General features: G+C 43.5%; 1 protein-coding gene across 1 annotated transcript in view; it reads right to left on the bottom strand.

Moving 5' to 3' along the window:
* Window positions 1–19997, bottom strand: part of zfpm1 (zinc finger protein, FOG family member 1) — a 106719-nt gene extending 86722 nt beyond the window's left edge. The window contains exon 1 of the mRNA XM_063477579.1: window positions 19483–19997. Within this exon, the coding sequence (XP_063333649.1) occupies window positions 19483–19522 (40 nt within the window). The 5' untranslated portion in view covers window positions 19523–19997. The remainder of the gene's footprint in view (window positions 1–19482) is intronic.
* Window positions 19998–21502: the final 1505 nt, after the last annotated feature.

The following is a 21502-nucleotide window of genomic DNA, read 5'->3' as shown; positions in this document are numbered from 1 at the left end:
CAGGGGTAACCTGAGCTTGCAGAGAGGAGTGGTGGTGGTGGTGGTGGTGGGGAGGGGGGGCAGAGGGTAGCTCGCCAGGTGACCTCCGGTTAAAAACAGGGTCAAGTGTGAAACACAAGGACCACTTTCCCCCTTTTCCTGCCTCTCCAGCAGTCTTTTCTCTCTGAGCCCAGACTCACAGTTTACCACCTAATAAAAGCCACAGTTCTTAAAAAGATCTTAATCTCAGCTGGAATAACCTAATAAAATCTAACCTCAGAAAATAAGAAATATAACCTCATAAAATATCTTCTCAAAGACATTAAATTAACAGTTTATCGCTCTTTATTTTATTTCATTATTCTTCCCACAGTATTTTCTCATTCCAGTTATGGATTTTTCCAGCCTATTTCTACAGGTGTACTCCATCATGATAAAAAAGGGTGATCCATTATTGTATTAAATTACTACACAATATCAAGTACCACTCATGCAGATGAGCATTAACTTTTAAGAGTTAAAGCCTCAGCGGGCGGGCTCCCAGCGCAGCAATACATAACCGTTTAGTCCATCATTTGAGGAATATTTACCCCCTTGCCAAGAGTAAATAGACTGCATTTATTTGGAGCGTTTCTAGTCTTATCGACCATTCAGAGCGCTTTACACACACACACACACACACATTCACACAGTGCCTTTTCTATCACATCGGTAATACACTGGGGGTAATTCTGGGGCTTCAGAAGCTTGTCCAAGCATACTCCCTTCAACACTCAGGCTGGAGGAGCTGGGGATCAAGCTGCCAGGCTTCCTATTAGTGAACGACCAGCTTTACATACAAAATTACGGACCAGGACTGACTGCAGATCAGAACGTTATAGGCTACCTCTGTAACTTCAGCCTGTTGCTACTGTAGAAAGTCCTCAGAAATACTGTTTTTGGGCATTCAGGTTTAGAAATACTGACTCATGATATTTCGGTCCATAATGCCACGCCCTCCTATGGGCAGACACTCACTTAGAGGGAACATCACTACAACAAACACAAGGACCCACACAAAGCTGTTCCAGATTTCCAGTATGGCAGTACAACATGAAATTCCCTCTGTTGGGTATGGCCAAAGAGCCAAACCGCTCGGCAAATCAAAAGTACTTTTGTAGTAAAATATAACAGGAACTTCTTGGTACACACAGCTCCACCACCCCAAAGAAACTTGCAACAGTCTGCTGAGCATCACAGTGGCAACTCATTCTGTATCCTTCAAGATGGAGCACATGGGGTCGTTTCTTTTGTTGTCACATTTTGATGGCGCAAAAAACCAATCAGCCAGTTAAATGATTGGCTGTTTGCATGTCACATGTAGCATTTTTCACTGTCAGATGATCTGATAGGCCCTTAATGAGCAAAGAAGCGAGCTCTTCCATAGATTCATTGCATCAGAATCATTTTATTGCCCAGGACTATTTCTATGTAAAGTTAGCGGCAAGCATTAATAAGCTAAATTAGTCCATGAGAAGACAAGTGATGGATGAGCACGCACACACACACTCAGTGTGTGAGATGGGAATTCAGAGCTATTGTATGAAGCACAGGAGCAATTAGGGATTGAGATGTAAAGTGGGGTCAAGCTGCTGGCCTTGCACGTCTTTCATGTCTTCTGTCGGGACGCCAGCGGACAGCTAGGTGCCGCAAAGTGGCCGATTCCTGCCGCTGTTGCCATTGTGGAAACTCAAACCTGTCCGCCGCTGGTTTCTGCCTCCTTATTAGCGACAGATTGAGAACTGAGCTTATCTGGGCCCACCAGAATGTGTGTGTGTGTAATGAATTGGTGTCAGGGAGGGCATTAAGGAGTTAAATGAGGTCTAATCTGCTAATAGCAACAGCAAGAAATTATCAACGCACAGCTTGCGCACAATGCAAAAACCTTTATACACATATTTTTAAAATAACAACAACACACAAATAACATTAAGATAAACACACACAAAAAAGAGCCTCCATGTATTTGGTCTTAATTTCAGCATCAACATTTTATCAGCCAACCCCCATGAATAATCCGCACGGTAATTTCTTTCTTTCTCCTCTTTTTGTTCCTGGCATTTTGGTGGAGCAAGATAAGGGCTAAAAAAACAACAGAAGGGCTCACAGAGTGAAAAAAGACAGATAGATAACATTGATATCAACTCCTACACAACACAGTCATTCTCTTATCTGGGCTTTTTATCAGTTTCATTTTTTCCCTCTATTTTCTTTCATTCTTTCTTTCTCAGGCCTGTTCTTTGTGGACTTGCCGAAGAAAAAAGAAAAAAAAAGGAAGCCTTGGCCTTAAAAAGTAAAGTCAGGTTTTGGTATCAAATTAACCTTTATGGCGATTTTCTGCATCCTCCTCATGGTTAATGTGTACAAGGCAGCGTGCCGTTGGAACAGATAGAACTGGTCACATATAAGCAAAGCAGACTGTGGGCTGGGAAAGAAAATATATTTAGATAAGTGATCTCGTGAGGTGGGAGGGGAGTTGCTTATTAGCAGACACAGACAGGAAGATTGGTTGGTAGAGGCAGACTGACACACACACGCGTGAGCATGCACACACACAATCACATGCACATAATCTTGTCCTAGCCTACACTGCAGCCATATTTCTGAGAAGAGGAAAAACTATTTCGCACACAGACTTATCACTGCTGTGTGTCAGACAGAAAAGCCTCTCTGGGTCTAATCTATCAAGGTCAGCGAGTGTGGCCCGGGCAAACAGCATGTTGTTCCATCCCGCTGCTTCCTGCTGGAGAACACAACATCTGACTGGCTCGCTGGAGAGATGACTGAGCTGGATGACTGTGCGACAAGCTGACCAGACCTCTCATGCACTCACAGTGAACAAAAAAAAATGCTGCTGTCTAATGATGAAGCGATGTGAGGTTGCTTTAAACGGAAGTGAAAGCTGTACCTGCCATTGTTTTAATGGATTAAACTTTGAGTCTGTGTTTCATCAGGGATGCACGGCTGTTAAATTACCCTTATTAACACGAGTAGACCTGCTGTAACTTTTGGGTAGCTTATAAAAAGATCAAATTAATCAATCAATTTGGTCTGCGGGCAGATTATTCCATTTTATATGGATCATTACAAATATGGCGTGTAGTTATACACTGATGACGTAGTGTGGTCGGTGTATATACAGATGTTGTCTGTACCCACCCAGGTAATGCAAATGGAAATTAACTACAACTGACATTTGTTACAGGGCATTTTTGCTCTCATTACATCAACATATTGTCATATTTTTCAACGCTGTCTATGTAAAGATAGACAGAGTTACCATTGATATAACCCAGTGGTATGAGCACGCATTTTGCCTATGGCCATGTTGTTGTTAGGTGCTAAAAGTGAACATTTTTGGATGAATGCTACAGTATCAGCTAATATTTGGTTAGAAAACTGTATCCATAAAATACGGGTGCACCCACAGACACAGATATCTGTTAATTAGTGATAAGTAACAGACTAATAATAATAATAATAATATACACAATTTAATGAACAAACTGAAGCACACTGTACCCCACAGCAGGTCATATTTTCTTTCGGATCATTTTATTATAAAGGCTCCAAAGCTACTGACAGCACAAACATGCTAAACAAGTGCAGTTTGGTGGATTAGTGGAGGTTAGATGGAAAAACCATCGACTGGTCATGTGGTGGAGGCGGAGTATGTCATCTGCTAATCAGAAAGTTGGTGGTTTGATTCCTGGCTGCTCGGGGAAGAGATCCTAAACTCAGAGTTGCTGTGTTCATCCAAGCGTAAATGTAAGATAGAAAGCACTTAGATATAGTGTGTAAAGCACATATCTAAGAACCAGTTCAATTAATAATCCACTCAGACACCAACTATGCATGCTTCCTCCAGGCGTAACAAAAGACTGTAGCTGCTGATGTCATAACTCGGGTTCACAACATATGCAAAAATATTATTCTTTTAAATGCATTTATTTTGAAACAGTGGTTTAGTGCATCCTGATGACTTTGCATTAAAGCTCTCATGGTTACATACAGATACTTCTGGGATTCTTCAACTCTAGCCCAGATATGTTTGGATTCATTGCAACTTCACATGGCGGCCAGTCGATTCATACAGCGCGAGATTTCAAAGCTCCTCCTCCAGGAGGCGAGTATGCTGTAGGACCATCAGAGGTCAAAACCATGTACAAAGCAGCAGCCTTCAGTGTCGCTCAGATGTTTCAGCAGGGAGGACAGGAACATAGGCAGCCTGCAGCCTTCAAAATAAAAGTCGTCAGTATCCTCAGCTCGTGTACTTTAATATATTCCAGTTTAATATGATAAAAGTCAACATTGTCAACAACTTGGCTGGAAATCCTGCTGCTGCCAGACAGCTGCTGTCATTACCACCATACTGAGTGAGGATGAGGAGGAATGAGGATGGTGCAGATGGGGGATTTCTCCTCATGGAAAGAATGGAGGAAGAGGTGAGGAGGAGGAGGGACAGAAGTTCAGTTGGACAGACAGAGAGCTGGAGAGCTGAAGATAAGAGAGGGGAGGGAGATAGAGGTTGTGTGTGCGTGTTCGGGGGGTGGGGGGGGGGGATAAAAAGCAAATGGGTTAGAGGATTTGGATGCAGGGAGCATATCCATCAGGGATCTTTCCTGGTATCAAACTGGAGCGATCAGCGATAAAAACTCAACCTGGAAACGGCTGTAGCTGCAGTGGGAGTTCACTGGGCTGCAAATAGGCCTGTCTGCCCCTAATCTCTCTCCATCTCTATGTCCCCCACCGCCACCACCCGCCTCCTCCAGCCACTCTTGTTGGCTTTATAATGACTTGAAAAGCCAGTAATACAAGTTTTCTTTACAGTCGGCCTGGTACAGATGGCCACTCTGCACTGATCTCTGTGCCCATGCCTTTACTGTCCACACGATCTGCAAATTTTATACAGTCGCTTCAGTCATATGACCACTCCTCTCTGCACTACGTCTCCCTCACTCACTAAAAAAAAAATCTTCACAAAAGAAAAAGAGAAATGAAAGAAGAAGCGGGTTTTTCTTCTTTCTGCTGTGCCCCACCCTTTTCTAGATAGAGAGAGAGGGAGAGGAGGAGGAGAAGAGGAAGAAAAAAAACATAATTTATCTGTGTATTATCAAGAAAGGCAGACACTTTAATCAGTCAGCTATGAAGTCAGTATTTCCATTCTTATCTGTCGCAGGAGTGGAAATGGAGAGGAGATAGCGTTCTGGGAGCCCATCGGTGGGCAGGAATGATAATGGGGGGGTGGGGGTGGGGGGTTGAGGGGGTGAGGAAGGCGGGGAAGGTGGGGGGGGCAGGGCTAGGCTATTGGACCGCTGTGTCAGCGCTATCTGCACCCATTATCAACAGGCTTATCGGGCCTACCATCAGCCTCGCTGTAATGGGGCCAGTTCAACTTTCCACATTATCATACCGCCAAGACCTGGTTCGCCAAGGCTAGGGGTCTGGCTGGAGACACAGAGAGAGAGAGAATGAAAGAAGGGGCGATAGAGAAGTGAAGGTGGAAGGCTAGAGATACAGGGAGTGAAGTTGAGAGAAATAGTGGTGGGTAGAGAGGAATTTAAAAAGGAGAAAAATGAGAGAACTGATGGACGAGCTGGAGCTGGACCGAAGAGTGAGAGCGTCAGAGTGATGGGAAGGTCCCGAAAAGCCATAATAAACTTAAGAAGAAAAAAAGCATTCAGGCTTTGTTATTTACGCAGATATGCCAGTCACATTGTGTTGCGCTCCGTTGTTGCGTCTACACTCAGGAGGACTGTTTACGGTCTGACTTCCTGCCTCTGTGAGCTGTTAAGTTATATTAGATCAACACGCCCACAATAAATGATGTTACAGCAGGGATTCATTAATCTGGAAGATTACATGAAGTTAGTTTTTATAGCTCACTCAATCTTTATCTGAGTCTTTATCATGAGAAGATGAAACAATGTGTCAGAATTTTGCACAAATGTCTTTTTCCCAACAGTCTTCACCATAACATATAAAGACAGGATGGAAAAGCTGCTGCGTGCTGATGCCATTTGCTCATCACTGTTGCGGCCAATATCGACTCTTTATAACTTTTAACATCTGAGCCTTCAAATTAATGTTTCCAGCAGGGTTGTTTTTCTTATGACGTTGGACGAGATTCTGAAATCCAACGTATTAAAGGAGCGCGGCATATCTGTATCAAGCTAAGGGTCACATTTTGAGCCATACTGTACAATTTTCTGTACAAAGTTTCAAAAACTAGATTTCCTTCACTGCAGCCAACACAATATTTTTATTAAAGCGCTAAGTAAAGTTAAGTAAAGCACTATACAAATACAGGCCATTTACCATTAGAGCTCATCTTAGAGGTGTTCAAGCTGACCCTGAAATTGGTTTTGTCCTCCAACGTCAAAGTTACATTCAATGAGCTTCAGAATGAGGAACAAAGGTGATTTAAGCAATTTTGAACACAGTGTGGTTGTTGGTGCAAGACCGGCTTGTCTGACTATTTCAGAAACAAAAGCAGCAGTTCTCTGGGTGAAAATACATTGTTGTCTTGAGATGGCAACAGTAACTCAAAAAAAAACATTTGTTACAACCACGGTACGCAGAGGAGCATCTTTGAATGCACAGCATGTTGAACCTTAAAGCAGATGGGCTGCAGCAGCAGAAGACCACACTGGGTACCATCCCTGTCAGCTGGACAGGAAACTGAAGTTACCCTCACACTCACAGACACTAAAAGAATCGGCAGGTGTGTCTAAACCGCACGGATGATTTCAGGACCGTGAAGATGACTATACAGATAATGTGATATCCTACAACAGCGTCTGTGAGGGCAGAAGTTTTAGAGTGAGTTCCAACAACAGCAATCCCTGGTTCATAGCTCAGAAGGGGGTTTAGCAAGACGGTGAGAGAGAGGCTAAACAGCAGTCCTGGAAGAATCTAAGGCTACGTCCACACTAGCAAGGATAGATTTGAAAACGGCGTTTTCGTCTGAAAACGTTCCGCATCCACACTAGCGTTTTCAGTCATTTTCAAAGAGCTGCGCGTCCACACAAAAATGGACGAAAACGCTAATGTTGCAGTTCCGCGCATGCGTGAAACGCAAGACGACTCGACCTGCGTCATTTCCCTCTGCCGTTTATTTATATTCCGGCTCTTTGAAACGTGGCGGCGAAATGGCAAGACAACGAGTCACCAACGAGTACAAGGTTTCCAAAGCAAGCGAGAACATCCGCTGGGAGATAGGGCTACCAAAATTGTGAGCAAACAAAACAACTGCTGTCCGGTGCCGTCCACCATCTTGGTTTAAGTGGTCACATAACTGCATCATATGACCAACATGCGTCATCGTTTTCGAAAGTCTGCGTTTTCGAGTGTCCACACTGCGACGGGACAGCTCCGTTTTGAAATGTATGCATTTTCGAGAGCATTTTCAAAACGCTGCGTTTTTCCTTGGGGAAAACGTCATCTCAGTGTGGACGGGAGGCCAAAACGGAGAGAAAACGGTGCGTTTCCAAACGAAAACGTATTAGTGTGGACGTAGCCTAAAACACCAGTTCTCAGCTAGGACTCTGCTTTTGTCTGGAGATGACCCCTGTTCAGCTTCGACTGTCACTTCGACAAATAATGGTAACTACATGTTACTTCCTCACTCCCCAGCCTAGATTTTCAACACCTTCAGCCCCTCAGTCTGCACCTTCCCCCGACTGCTCGCCACTTCAGAGTTGGCAACACCTCTCTATACTTGAGAGAGATGTAAACAGACCCTTGAAGAGACAGAACTCCTGTAAAGCATCTGGGCCAGACTTGGCTTCTCCATCCAAAAGCCTTAATGAATCTAGACCCAACACTCTGAGCTCTGCAGTTACGAAGACATTTGAGCACCTTGTGCTGTCCCATTTTAAATCCATCACTGACATCTTTCCATGCCTCCAGTTTTAATACAGAGCCAACAGTTTGGTAGATAGCGCGGTTAACGTGGCACTACAGCACCATCTACGCCAGAATACTTTTTGTGGAATAGCTCAGGTCGCAGGAAAAAGTGAGAGTTAAATAGCTGTGTGTGTGTCGGCTGTGTCATAAAAAGACAAAGCAGAGCATGCACTTCTTGCAGCAGCTGATGACATCCATATTGGTGCATAAATACTAAACCTTTTGGAAATAATTAACACAACAGTAACTTTAAAGTATAAAGTACAAAGGATACATCCTTTAAAACCTGCTTTGTCCCGTTAAAAATCTAACATCAGTCAGGCCGCAGACTTTACACAACTATTATAACATCCAGAGTACTCCACATGACTGGTACACTGACCTTTCTGTGCAAAATGTCAGAGTAAGATTGCTCCTTTACTCAAGTGTTTAAGTATCTATAAATGGTTCTGAATCTATTATATCTATACATCAATATGAAACTACTCTCAGTTTCAAACTAACTAAAAAAAACATAAATAGGTGGTGACTGCAAGTGATTCCAGGCTCGTTGCCTACTGACAAGGAAAGTATTTTTTAAACAGAAACAAATACTTACTTTAGTTTAAGTTACTAAGTTACAATCGTGTATCCAAAACGGTCATTAGTCGCACTAGTAGGTCAGTGTCCTCTTCAGTAAAAAGCAGTGGTTTGACTTGAAAACGAGTAGTATTATGAAATTTTAAAAAAAGGACAGGCATGAATCATTCATTCTCCTAAGCTCTTAGTAATCATGGGATAGGCTCTCACCCTTTCCAGTGGATCTCACAAGCTGTCTGAATGTTACAGTCTGCACCGGCACATTTCAGGAATTAATTAAGACAGTAATCTCAATCTTCCCAACCCAACAGCTCCAATATACATGCTGTACAGTCTATGACCAAACTGTAAAGGCCAGGCACGCGCGCGCACATGCACACAAACACACACACGCAGGCAGTTGATTGGCAGCTCACTTATCAGCCAGGGAGCCAGAGCACCATGGTTTACACAAGCACAAAGCAATTCAGAGGCCCGGATCACTGCAACACTACTGGCTCACATGACTCATAATGTACACAGTGAGACGTGTGTGTGTGTGTGTGTGTGTGTGTGTGTGTGTGTGTGTGTGTGTGTGTGTGGGTGTGAGAGGAGGTATGTTTCTCTTAACATCCGTTAAATGAAAGTACATCTAAACATGCTGTCCCTGCTTAAAACATGTATAGATTCTAGAAAAAATTATAACATATTTTTAGTTCAATACACCGCCTCATCTTTCACCCATATCTGGAAAACAATTTTGTGCAATTCGGGCTCCACGTTACTGGTTTATATAGTCAGCAGTTGGATCATGATTGGCCCTGAAATAGCAGAGATGTCATAAATTTTGCTGCAGGTTCAAGCTCTCAGTTCTTTTCTCTTTCTGGTCAAATAGACTTCTGCAGATCAACCACAACATATTTTTTAAGGGAAAAAGGATTTTAAATGGAAAAACATGATATTCTTTGTGACTTTTATCATCCTCTGTTGGCAGCCAGAGGGAACTGCAACAACATCTGGAATAGTTTGCGATGGTCCACATTTCCAAAAGACTCTCATTTTCACAGCAGAGGAGTAAAAATGGCACAGAGCACGTTTCGAAAGCCCGAAATCAGCCGTACGAAGGTAAATGCATATGATCCAAGGTGATGGTGCTGTTTTTATGTAAGCAGATAGTTTGTGTGTCTGTAGGCAGACAGCGAGAGGAGCCGCCGGTCTAGACCTCCTCTGTTAAAGAGGCTCCCAGGAGGATCCTCCAGCATCTCCTCTTTCTATTCGCATTGTCTCGGACGCCGAGGCACCCTTATCACCTCCTCGCCTCCCGTCCTTCCCGTTTCTTCCTCATTCCCTCATTGTGTCCATCTTCTTCCTCTTCCCCTCCTCATTACTGGACATTAGGTGGCCGTTCTTGTGTTTCTTCCTCATTTCCCAAACTCTGCCTTCCCCTTTATTCTTTAATGTTAAAACCAGCATCAGTCCCTTAATCACCCAAGCACTTTTTTACATTAAATCACATAATGCAATCCAGTGCGCAAGTACATAAAAGAATAAATATGTACCGAAGAAGATATAAAAAAAACTGCACTCACTATGAAGCAGGCTGAGCCGGTCACTGCCTGCATTATTAAACTGACCTCACAGCTGGCTGCAACAAAATAAGAAACTAATTTTTATAAATGATTTTAAAAGTAGAAAAGTCAATCATCTTGGTCTGATCTGCCTGCAGCTGCTCTCTCATCCACCGCTCACACTCCTCCTCCTCAGTATCAGGCCTGAAGCCCATCTGATTCCCCGCTCCAGATTAGCAGATTATATTATCATTATTATTACTATCATTATTAGAGTATCGATAGTTTGACAACCCCCACAGTCCACTACCGCAAACATTTTGCTGAAGTCTCTCAATCACAAAACTTTCTCTAATTTAATTTCAAAAAGAAGAAAGAGTCACTGGTTCAATGTGCTAAAGTTTAAGGATTTGATGTGTTTGCAGGGCCAAATTTCCTCAATTTTATGTGTTTCATTAGACAAATGATTAATCTGGCTACCCAGAAAAATGTTGCAGATTAGTTGATAATAAAAAAGGTCAACAGGAAATTATTTTTTTGTCATGTTAATGTGACTCTCACCATGTAGCATTAAATAAAGGAATTCTATTAATGCTCTAAAATGCAGATGGATACATTTAAATTGATTAAAAAACTGTAATTACAAATTTTAGTTTTTGCTTTAATCCATGGATAAAAATTCTTTATAACTAGCTAGCTGCACTCCTGCCTGTCTCGGGTTTGCATACTGGCAGCAGGACCAGGTCCTCATCATTCAGCTGCCTTTCCAGAGCCTCTCTCGTCCTGCAGAGGAACACACTGCCTCAGACTGACTCAAATCAGAAACTGCAGCAAGCAGACAACCGGTCCATGTGCCGCTACGCCAGCTCATTTTTTATTGTTCCATTAAACGTTTGCAGAGATCCTGTGAAAACAGAATAATTCATTTACAAAAGCACAGGTACGCACATACAGGCGTGCACACACAGCTTACAGTCAGGTATCCCAATAAGCAATAACAGAGTGACCGTGAAGTAGCAGGAGGCGCATCAGGAGTGAGAAACTGAGGCAGCTATATTCAACCATCATCCATTTCATTCTTTACACCTGTGCTTTACTGAGACATGTCAAAATGTCTCGTGTGCAAGATAAGAGGCCTATCCCTCTACTGCTTACCCACAAAGTATGAATAGAAGGAGCACGTTTACGTGCATTCTCTCTAAGGATGCAAGTCTGCACATTTCCGAGTATGTGCCGCGTGAACAGCTGTGCAACCTGCAACACTGGATAAATGCTAATCAGACTTGCATATAGATCGCCATCCCGCTCATACCTATTAGCTCCTACGGAATGACCGCAGACTTTTGGAGAGCTGAGAATGGGAGTCAGGTTCATTCCTGTGTGTTATGCTCATAAAGGTTATCTAGAATTTGCTTATAACATTTCTCAAGTAATTAAATGTAAGCTGCTCATAAAACAGTTTATGGACTCAGTGTATTCATTGCAGACTGAAGTGACAGAGAAGAGAGAAAATACCAGAGAAGTGGGCACCGATTGTATCACTTACCACCACAATGATAAAAAAAATTTCCTGTCTGATTAGCTTGAAAACAAAATATGAGCAATAGTTTATTCTGGCTCTGTATGTGAGGAAACTGCTTTTTCTTCAACGGTAGTTTGCCCCATCATAATTTATAATTACAAATTTGATCATTGTTTTACTACTAAAAACAAAACAAATCACAGAAGATGCTCAATATGTTCAGTTTCTTGCATCTTTAATATTTTATCCAATACATTACAGATTACTTCGTGCATAATGCCGTGACATGAATATGGAGCTTTGTTTTAAAACTGCCTGCATCAGGGAGCGTCACATTATACATGAATAATGGAGTTAAATAAATGTTATATTAATAATACACAAATACAAACGTTGGTGTGTTTTTGTGTTTTTCTGCGGTAACAGAAACTCGTGGTTTTGCATATTTAACCCAAAAAAGCACTAAAACAAAGAAAAAGATGATTTTTAATTTCTATTGTTATTTCACTAGTGTGTGTGTGTGTGTGTGTATGTGTGTGTAGTCGTTTTTCACTCAATATCAGACTGCACTGGAAGCAGGTGCACACAGGGTCAAAGGTCGTTGTGAATGAGTCTGTGTGTGTACGCTAAGCGCTTCATGTTCTGTCTGGGGACACAGTGTTTTATCTGGTCGGGCTTCTGTGACCTTTGAACCTGGCACTGTTCACCGTTTGGTTTCATATCGGCGATCTAGGAATTCAAGCTTGGCAGCTTCAACATACACTTTCATTTATTGTTGGTCAGGAGAAGAACAGTGTGTGTGTGTGTGTGTGTGTGTGTGTGTGTGTGTGTGTGTGTGTGTGTGTGTGTGTGTGTGTGTGTGTGTGTGTGGCTGTAAAAGCAGGTCAGGCAGTGTTGTTTGCCCAGGTTGCCTTAACACCCCGGAACAGAGTGCTCAGCACAGTAGGCGCAAATGGTCTGTCTTATCACTGCTGCTGGGGGGGGCTTGTCATAACACTGGTTATGACTCTCCTTTACACACACACGCACGCACGCACGAACGCACACACACACACACACACAGATAAGTCTGCACAAATACACTGTACTTTGAGTGTCAAGAATCATTCTGACCACAGATTGGAGCCACGTGGCCCTCAGGTACCTCACACACGCACAAACTTCTGCTTTGCACTGCAATAACTGACCTCCATGTGATCTTTTTGATACAATAGGGTCACATGATGAAGCTGCACAGCTGCTTGACGAGAAGGTGTTTGGCTCCCCGGGTTGTAGAGACCACAAGTCCTCCCAAAGCTCTGTGGACCGAGCTATCAGACCTGTAATTACTCCCAGAGCAAACAGCCGGTACGCTGATTACGCTACTGTGCGTAATACTTTCTCTCCTCCCTCGAGCGCAGAGGCGTCAGCACCGAGGTCAGGGGTGAAACCGTTTACAACTGCGCTGGGCTGGCGGGGTCATAATTCACCACAAGGCTGTCCCCGCGGGTAAATAGCAGGAAAGGGTAATAACTCATCCACGCACTCAACACAAACGGTGTTTCCTCTGTAACCTCGCCAACTTCCTCCTTTGGTATATCTGACCATACACATACACACACACACAGTCATCATTGCTCAGTTAGCCACAATGCATACCTACATACTCATGAAAAGCGCAAATGCATATAAGGAGAGCAGAGGGCGCTCTAATCCATCAGGCATCTTCACCAAAAACACTCAAAACTGCTGCATTCATCAGATCACTATCGCTGGATTTCAAACGTCTAAGAAGAAGAGAACAAATCAAGTAGAGAAATGTGTAAGTCCCATCCAAAACCACGATCTAACTCCAAATAAAAGTATTTTTTAACCTTCCAGAGCCGGAAGCCGATCGAATCTGCTTAAACTGCCAGCTAAAAACTGGATTATTTCAATGTTTTCAAAGTGTTCACAGTATTTTATCCACACTCAGCTCGGGCACATGTGGGCATGACTGACTGCAGTCACATGCGGCTCTCACGCTGAGCTATCTGATTGTCAGCATGAGAATCTTTGCCAGTTGATACCCAATCAGTCACCATCTAGCTGCTTTAATATCAGTAGAATCAAGCGAGTCATCCTGCTGACGCTGTGCCTTTCCTCTTTTTCTTCATCTGCCGCCGCTTACTGTACACACCCAAAAGTTTCACGCCTTTAACAAAGGAGAATATGTTTAAAACACAAACACAAACACACACACACAGATAATCATCAAATAAAATTTCCCAACATGTCTGTGCTATCACACGCACAATCTGGAAAGAGTAATACGTGCTATTAATTTGAATTAAATTAATCAATGAGGACGCTTGTTAGGGAGGAGAGAGAGTGCGAAGAGATTGAGGGAGAATAGAAATGCATTCACACCTATCATCTAATTATACAACAACATTAATCCCATTAGGGCTGGAACTGATTGCCAGGGTCTGGACCCCGGCTGCTCCTGCCTGGGCCTGTTGTTATTGCAGCCGAGCCTCTGCTCCTGCCTGCTCCGGCCTGATAACAACTCTAATCATGCTTGGCAATCTCTATCTGCGCCGGAGATCGGGCCCCCGCGGCTTATCTAAAGTTCACATCAAGCTAAAAGCAGAACAAAGGAGGAGTTAAAAAAAAAGCACACTGAAAGAGAAAAAAAACAAAAGGCAAAGCCACCAAGGCGCAGCGTGACTCTCCTGGCTGTGTGTGGAATTTAGACAAGCTTGTGTGTTTTAGTTTCGTCACTCACAAACAATGAATTAATCCCTCAATCGTGCGACTGTATGGAAATCACGTGAGCCGCGCCCAAGCATTCCTGTTACACAATTTTAGTTTTTTAAAACTAGTGTTCAAAGTTTCAAAACAACTTTGAGCAGAAAGAGAACAAGAGAGAAAGAAGACGAAGACTAAAAGGAGGAGGAGGAGGTCAGCCTGGTGATTTCCTTGTCTGGCCTCTGCAGGCGTCCTGGTTTGCTTTCAGCTGTGGGAGGCAGCGCATTATTCATGCTGACCTCTGAGCTCTAGCACTGATGTCATAGGAACCAGGCGTTCTCTCACTCTCACACACACACACACACACACACAATCAGCAGAGTGGATCTGCAGGTTGTTATCTATCTACCATCTGCAGGCCTCCTTATCAGCCCCAAACATCTTTCTCGGTAGAGGGTGGGGGAGCGGCAGAGCAGGCTGGCTGGGCTGCCATTAAAAAACACACCACAACACATTCATCTAGCAGCACACTTTTTCACTCTTTTTCTATCTCTTTCTTCCCACTATCTACCTCCACTCCCTCTCCAAACCCCCTCCCCTTATCACTGCACTGTTTTTCCCAACCGCTCTTCCCTTTTCGCTTTTCTCTCTCCTTCTTTTAATTATCTAGACATCCACCCCTAGCCGATCGCAAACAAAAAACCACCAACAGCAACGGCGACGCTGGGAAAAATGGCACACAACGGCCACATGTAATTACAATGCGCCCTCCGTCCTCCATCTCTCCTTCCATCTGCCCAACCTCCCCTTCCTCCTCTCCCCCCTCTCTTTTGCTTTCTGCGATATCAGCAGCAGTGATCGCCGCCAAGTTTTATCGCGTCTCCCATCTCAACCGCCAAAATATAAGCCCAGGGATCCAGCCTCAGTGGGCTGCCTGCCTGCCTCCTATCGCCCCATCAAGAAGAGCAGCCATATCAGGCTGAAAGATCACAAACCGTTGGGGAGGATGACGCACAAAGAGACACAGACAAATATCTATCTGCTACACAAACACCCCCTTCTCCTCCTCTACTAAGGGCCTCCAGAAAGCTCTGGACTTGGACTGCTGTTTGGCAAAAAAAAATAAAAATCCAAACCTAAAAGAGATATCCATGCTACACTGTCTTAATGGAGCACTCCAGTGTGTGTGTGTGTGTGTGTGTGTGTGTGTGTGTGTGTGAGGGTGCCGCCAGTGTTCAATTGTTGCTTTTCAAACCACACCTGAGTCTGCACAGTATTAGCTACTGTAGCTACGGGGGTGTTTCCAGGATTCTTGTTTTCCTAAATGGAGTGGTACGGGTGGGTGGAGAGGCAACCAAACATGAACGGGGAGGCGGTGTTTCAACTAAAATAAATAGTTGAAACACAAGATTCAGCCATGAGGTAATACAGCTAATAACAATGTTTCCAGTTTTATTAACTTTAATAAATTATGTTTGCGGTGGTTCATTTAGGTAGAGGTTTAACACTACTTTTCTTTGTTTCAAACACAAAAGTTGATGTTGATACAAAGAAACAAAGAAAAGGACAACAACAAAAAGATGTAATCTCCATCGATTACGACACATTAATGCCAATATTTACAGGAAAAGTAGAAGTAGTCTTAACATAAACATCTTCAGTGTGGTACGAAAGGCAGGAATACTCACAGTCACTTGGCTTCATGGATGATTCTAGACCACCTGAGTTTTGCTTTACTGTAACTGCACCACTAATGAGTTGGATTATAATCTGCACACATACAAAACCACCCCGCTCATTCAAAGTATCTCCACTGATTCATTTAGTACATTTTTCACACACACTCTGCAGCCCTGAACCTTTTGAGGCATTACCTATTGGAGGTTTATGCAAGAAGTCAAACATCCGACTCAGCTGGACCAGGTTACACCTGCCAGCTCACCTGTAATGTTCGACTGAGCAAATGGGAGCAGGTTAACTGAAGAGTCGATGTACTGATGACATTTCTTTCATGATCAGTACAATAGTTCATCATACTATGAAACTGAGGGCCGAGAACATCTATATATCTCGCATTTTTTCCAGACATCTTCATCCAATAAAATAAATAAAAAAGTTACCGCTTGTAAAGTCTTTCAGCTCTTCATCACACTACGTTTAAACATTTAACCATTAGACAAATTGACGCAGTTACACTAACGTCACACACGAGCGCTCCTCTTTCCATCACACAAATGTAAGCTTTCTAAACAGCAATCCAAAATGCAAATGGCTAAATCCACAACGTGAGAAACTATAACACATAAACTTCAGGAGACGTCAGGAGAATTCGGCCATTAGCTACACTCAGATGACCGGAAATACACAGAGTGACCAACTGTAAATCAGCAATTTCCTTTTAAATATCTTAAACACGTCAAGCTCTCACATCTCCGTCTGTTGAAAGCTTTAACTGGACACCAAATAACTTTTACAATAACAGGAAGAGCTGTATTGAGAGCAGGTCAACACAAGTTTATTTGTAGCTCCAAATGCAACGCTAAAAAACGAGTGGTTTACCTTCAGCTGGATGAGTAACTAAATGACTTATCGAAGGCGTGAATCATTTTAGGAAACAAAGTCAGTTTCAACAATGAAACGGCACCCAACACCACTGTGACCTGGCTGGAATTTGTCATATCACTATCAGCAAGCAGCATGCTCAAAACAACATGGTGGTTCAACAGTAACAGTAGTGGTAGCAGCCCCTACCCCATGAACCCCCCCCCCCCCCCCCCCCCCCAAACACACACACACACCCCAGCTGAACAAAGTCCTTATCACTCCTCACTCTTTCCTATCAAAATGTCTGCCAAATCACAAGAGAGTCACGGGGCTGAGAGCCTGGCCGGCCTCGACCACAGCCGGGGCCTGGTGCACAGGGAGGCACTGTGGACCAGAAGCACTGATAAAGATGGCCATGACACCCCTGAGACGCGCACATATACACGCTGTCTCATACACCGGGTCTAGCCTGAGTTTATCAGCCTTGGGGTCTGGAATACATCTCCAGGCCTCGCTGCTGGCCTTACTGGAGGTGCCTGCTGGGAGCTCACTGCCTCTCTATGGAAACCAATGTAGGGGGGGGTAGGGTTGGGCATCATCGAGAGAAATTCCTGATGAAAATCCATGACCAAGACGGATGAATTAGAACACAAACAGCTACCACCAACTGTATTCTCCAGGTACTGAAGACATCATCATCATCTGCCTTCATTAGTCCAGGTTAATCATCAAACATTTGTTGAAGGGATGATTTAAATATCTACTTACAGCATTTCTGGATCCAAAATGAAAAAGAGAAACTTTACTCCAAGTGTGCCGCACCATTTTGGACTAGATGCTCGAATCCAACTGAACAGAGTCTAAGCACAGTAACAAAATCTGAATCTGGAACTTGATGTACCCGAGACAAATTAGAGAGATGGCACTCAAAGAGGTAGACAGAAATCGGAGGAGGAATTCCACAAGAGCAAACACAAACATTAGGTGAAAATAAGGTGAAACTAAGGTGAAACCTTATTTTCACAAAAAGCCAGCAAACTTTAAACATTTATTAAAGATCAATGAATGAAGTTAAGTTAGATGCGGCTTCAAAATGAGTGTGTGTGTGTGTGTGTGGGGGGGGGGGGGGGGGGGGGCTCACAGCAGGGATGTTGGTTGTCAAGACTTGCTTCCAGAAGGACTTTGGACAGAAGAAAGCTAATCTGCCTGCTAATAAAACTAATACTAATAATGTTACAAATGATAATAGTAATAACAATAAAAATACAGCCGACATGTGGCGTTACTAATGTTTACAAATGGACAAACTGTAATGACAGCACTGACTCTGGTAAGTGCAATGTACCTGCATGCTGTAATAAAATATCAATATGTGTCATTACTGTGTCGATTATACATCACAAGAGGAAGAAGTGTGATGAAGTTGCCATTTTAATATTTCCCTTTGGCTTCATTCACATGGATTTTAAGGAGAGACACGTCAGACCGTCTCCAGGTCTATTAACTACTATCTGCAGACAGTAAAATCAATTTACAATGATGTTGTAGTTTGGCAAAGAAGTCCTTGCATGCATGGCTGGTTAGCATTTGAACTTTCTAGTAACCGGCCTCTCTGTGGTTGGTATGCTTGGTTTCTGCACTAGAACAACTGTTGAATTCACTTAAAAAGATCCACAGTTTTTGTGGAGGTTTTATGCTAAATAGGACACCGTGACACAATCAGTGACGACGATGCCAAACAAACTTATGTCACGGTTTCCAGCTGCTGCTTCCAAATATTTGTTCTTCTCCAGCAGAACCACATTAACACTGAGAGTCCCCACCATCCTCTCGGTGTGCAACAGGCCCGCAGAGCAGGAGCAGAGGTTAATCACAACATCATTAATATGCTCTTATATCAACTCTGAACATCAGTTAACAGCGATAAACCCTCACACGTTTTATAAACAGGAAGAGCTCGTCAAGCACGGAGACCAGCCAAGCGCCAGACCAAGAAAAGGGCCTTTCAAGCGGCCCCGAGATGCATTATTGAGTTAAAAGGATAGATGAAAAAACTGATCCAATTGTAAGCAGCTATCAGCGGGAGAGATCGGCCATGCGGCCTATCTCACGCCCCATCTCTAGGAAGGAGAAGTGAAAAGCCAGGAGGGGGGATGCAGCGGCGGCCTTGGCGCTGCCTCAGACAGAAAACAAATAAAAAGATCCAATTTTAATCTTTATCTGCGCTCACATCGGATCGCTGCTTTATCTCAGCTCACATCGGCTTTTTGCCGAGAACACTGACGTTTCCACAACAGAATTAAACAGGAAGCCCCGGCTACACTTTCAGCTGCCAATGCACAAAAACATTCCGCACAGGGTAATAAAGAAAAACTTTTTGATATTCCTGCACAGGCTTACAGCGCGGAGGCAGCTGCCGAGGAGCCCCTTTAATAAAGGCTGAGGAGGACAGGAGGGGCTGGAGGGGAGGCGACATCCTCCGCTTATCCCGAGACAACGAGCTGCATCTGAAACTTAAAGTCTTCAGAGTCAGCTGTGCTTTCTAATTTACGCACTGATGAGGGGGGTCCGGGCAGGGACGCGCGTGCGGCGCATCGACACACGAACACTCAGAAGAAGAAGAAGAAGAAGAGGGGAAACTTGTGTCATGCTTACGCTTTATCTGCCGGGGTTTGCTCTGCTTTCTCCGGGACATGCTGCCTCTGCTCTCGGGCTGAGCGGCAGAGAAGTGGTCTGGCTCTTCCTCCGGTTTCTGCCTCCTCTTCTTCTTCTTCGTTCACAGCTGCGACGCGGCGCTCCGAGCAGCGACCGGAGAAATCCTCATGACCCGCGTGCGCTTTCACAGCTATCTCGTGCCACGACAGCTCCCGCGAGGCTACCTGTAGCTGAGTCCCCACCTGTGACCGAGGCTCTCCTTCTCAACTACAAATATCTGCCTCCGCCTCACCTCTCGCTTTCCTGCAAACGTTACTCCGTTACCGGGCGCGCCTCCGCTGTGTCCGCTGGCACGTCACTCAGCGACACGCAGTAAATGTGTGTCCCGTGGAAGCTCGCGCTGATAAAAGTGTCAGCTGTGGAGGTCAGCGGTGCGGCTGCTGTTGTTCTGTGTCAAGTTTTCCTCCGGCTGGTCCGCCCCCTCGTCTGCCCGCACCGCGTCTCAGCCAGGGAGCCACTTTCAATGGAGCTCGAGCGCTACAGTCAACTCCGCTACTACACCGGAGCGGACGCGCCTCCGACACGCCCCTTGCGTCTGACGTAGGGCGCCGCACTCGTCCCCGATTGGCTCACGTCTACCCCGATGTAAAGCGCAATAAAACAGAAAGTATGCCTTATATTTCGACCTCGCGATCGACTTCGCAATACAAATATCAGCAGTGTATATAAATCCTCAACTCTAATTAATTAATGATATAATATTGCTTTATATTGTAATGATAGATGGATAATTAAAACCAGCCTAACCGTGATCACTGTGTCGTTTAAAAAAAGTCTGTAAAGTTTAGTTTCTTAACTTTTTTCTTGCTGTTTTGTGGTTCTTTTCACTTCTTTCAGCAGCACAGTGGAGTGTAATGCTGATGTACACGCATAACAAATATTTCCCGTGCTCTCCATCCATCCTACGGCTATAAATATGGGCTATGCTGTTTTTGTTTACTTTTTCATTTAGTAGGTGTAGTTTTTTCCCTAGTTTTTGCATCGACATCTGTAATCTATCATGGGAGCCAAACACTGGTGACTGACAGATCGTGGTGTCTAATGTTTATCAGTAGTTTGGTATCAATTTTAGACTGCATAAACTTTCAAACATAGTGTGATGCAGAGAGTTAATTTTCGTAAACAGGGGACAAATAGCAGCAAAACAAACAAGCATCTGCTGTTTTCCATATGAAAAATTATGGAAAAATGTAAAAGCTTTAAGCAAACGTAGAAATTAATACTACACATTCATTCAATAAAACGGAATAAATGATAAATGAAATTGCCCAAATAAGTAGAAACAGATTAAAGTAATACAATTTGAATAAATGAACTTAAAGAAAAGCGTGCTGAAATAATTAACAATTATTGGCTGTATTTTTTTGTTTCTATTTTATGAGCTTTGATTTTTTATTTAAATGATTTTGTAGACTGCTCATTGATTGACCACAAATGAAGGAAGTCAAATTATAGAAAACGTATTTAAAAATGTGACTTTACTCAAAAGATAAATGTGCCACTGCCCTGCAGCAGACCCCACCTCTCACCTTATGACCGCTGGGATTCTCTCAAGCACTCCACCCGTTTTCTTAACCAATGTGTTTATAAATTATTCAAATTTCTTTTCTTTTTGTCACCTGTGTGTATTGTCTTCTGTGTGGCATTGCTTTCATTGTCGTGCATTTTGTTTCTTGTTTAAATGTGATACAGACATGAGATTAGCCAGGATTTCCTTTTGGACTGACGACAGGCTGCTTCGGTTTCCTGCATGAATGACTCACGTTGAAATGTTTACCTTATAAGAATACCTACAAAGTGTAACAGCAGTGTTAGGCTATGACATAATGAGGCTTTCATGACACATGGAAAATGAATATTAATAACATTAACACTACAGTTTGAAGAGCAGACGGGAATATGAAGAGAAATGCAGAGTGTTTGCACTCTTCTTTCATTTTAATATTCTGTCTTTTTAGAT

This window comes from Pelmatolapia mariae, linkage group LG7 (genome assembly GCF_036321145.2).
Source record: "Pelmatolapia mariae isolate MD_Pm_ZW linkage group LG7, Pm_UMD_F_2, whole genome shotgun sequence".
In the NCBI taxonomy this organism is placed as follows: domain Eukaryota; kingdom Metazoa; phylum Chordata; class Actinopteri; order Cichliformes; family Cichlidae; genus Pelmatolapia; species Pelmatolapia mariae.
This window is presented reverse-complemented; position numbering and strand designations above follow the sequence as displayed.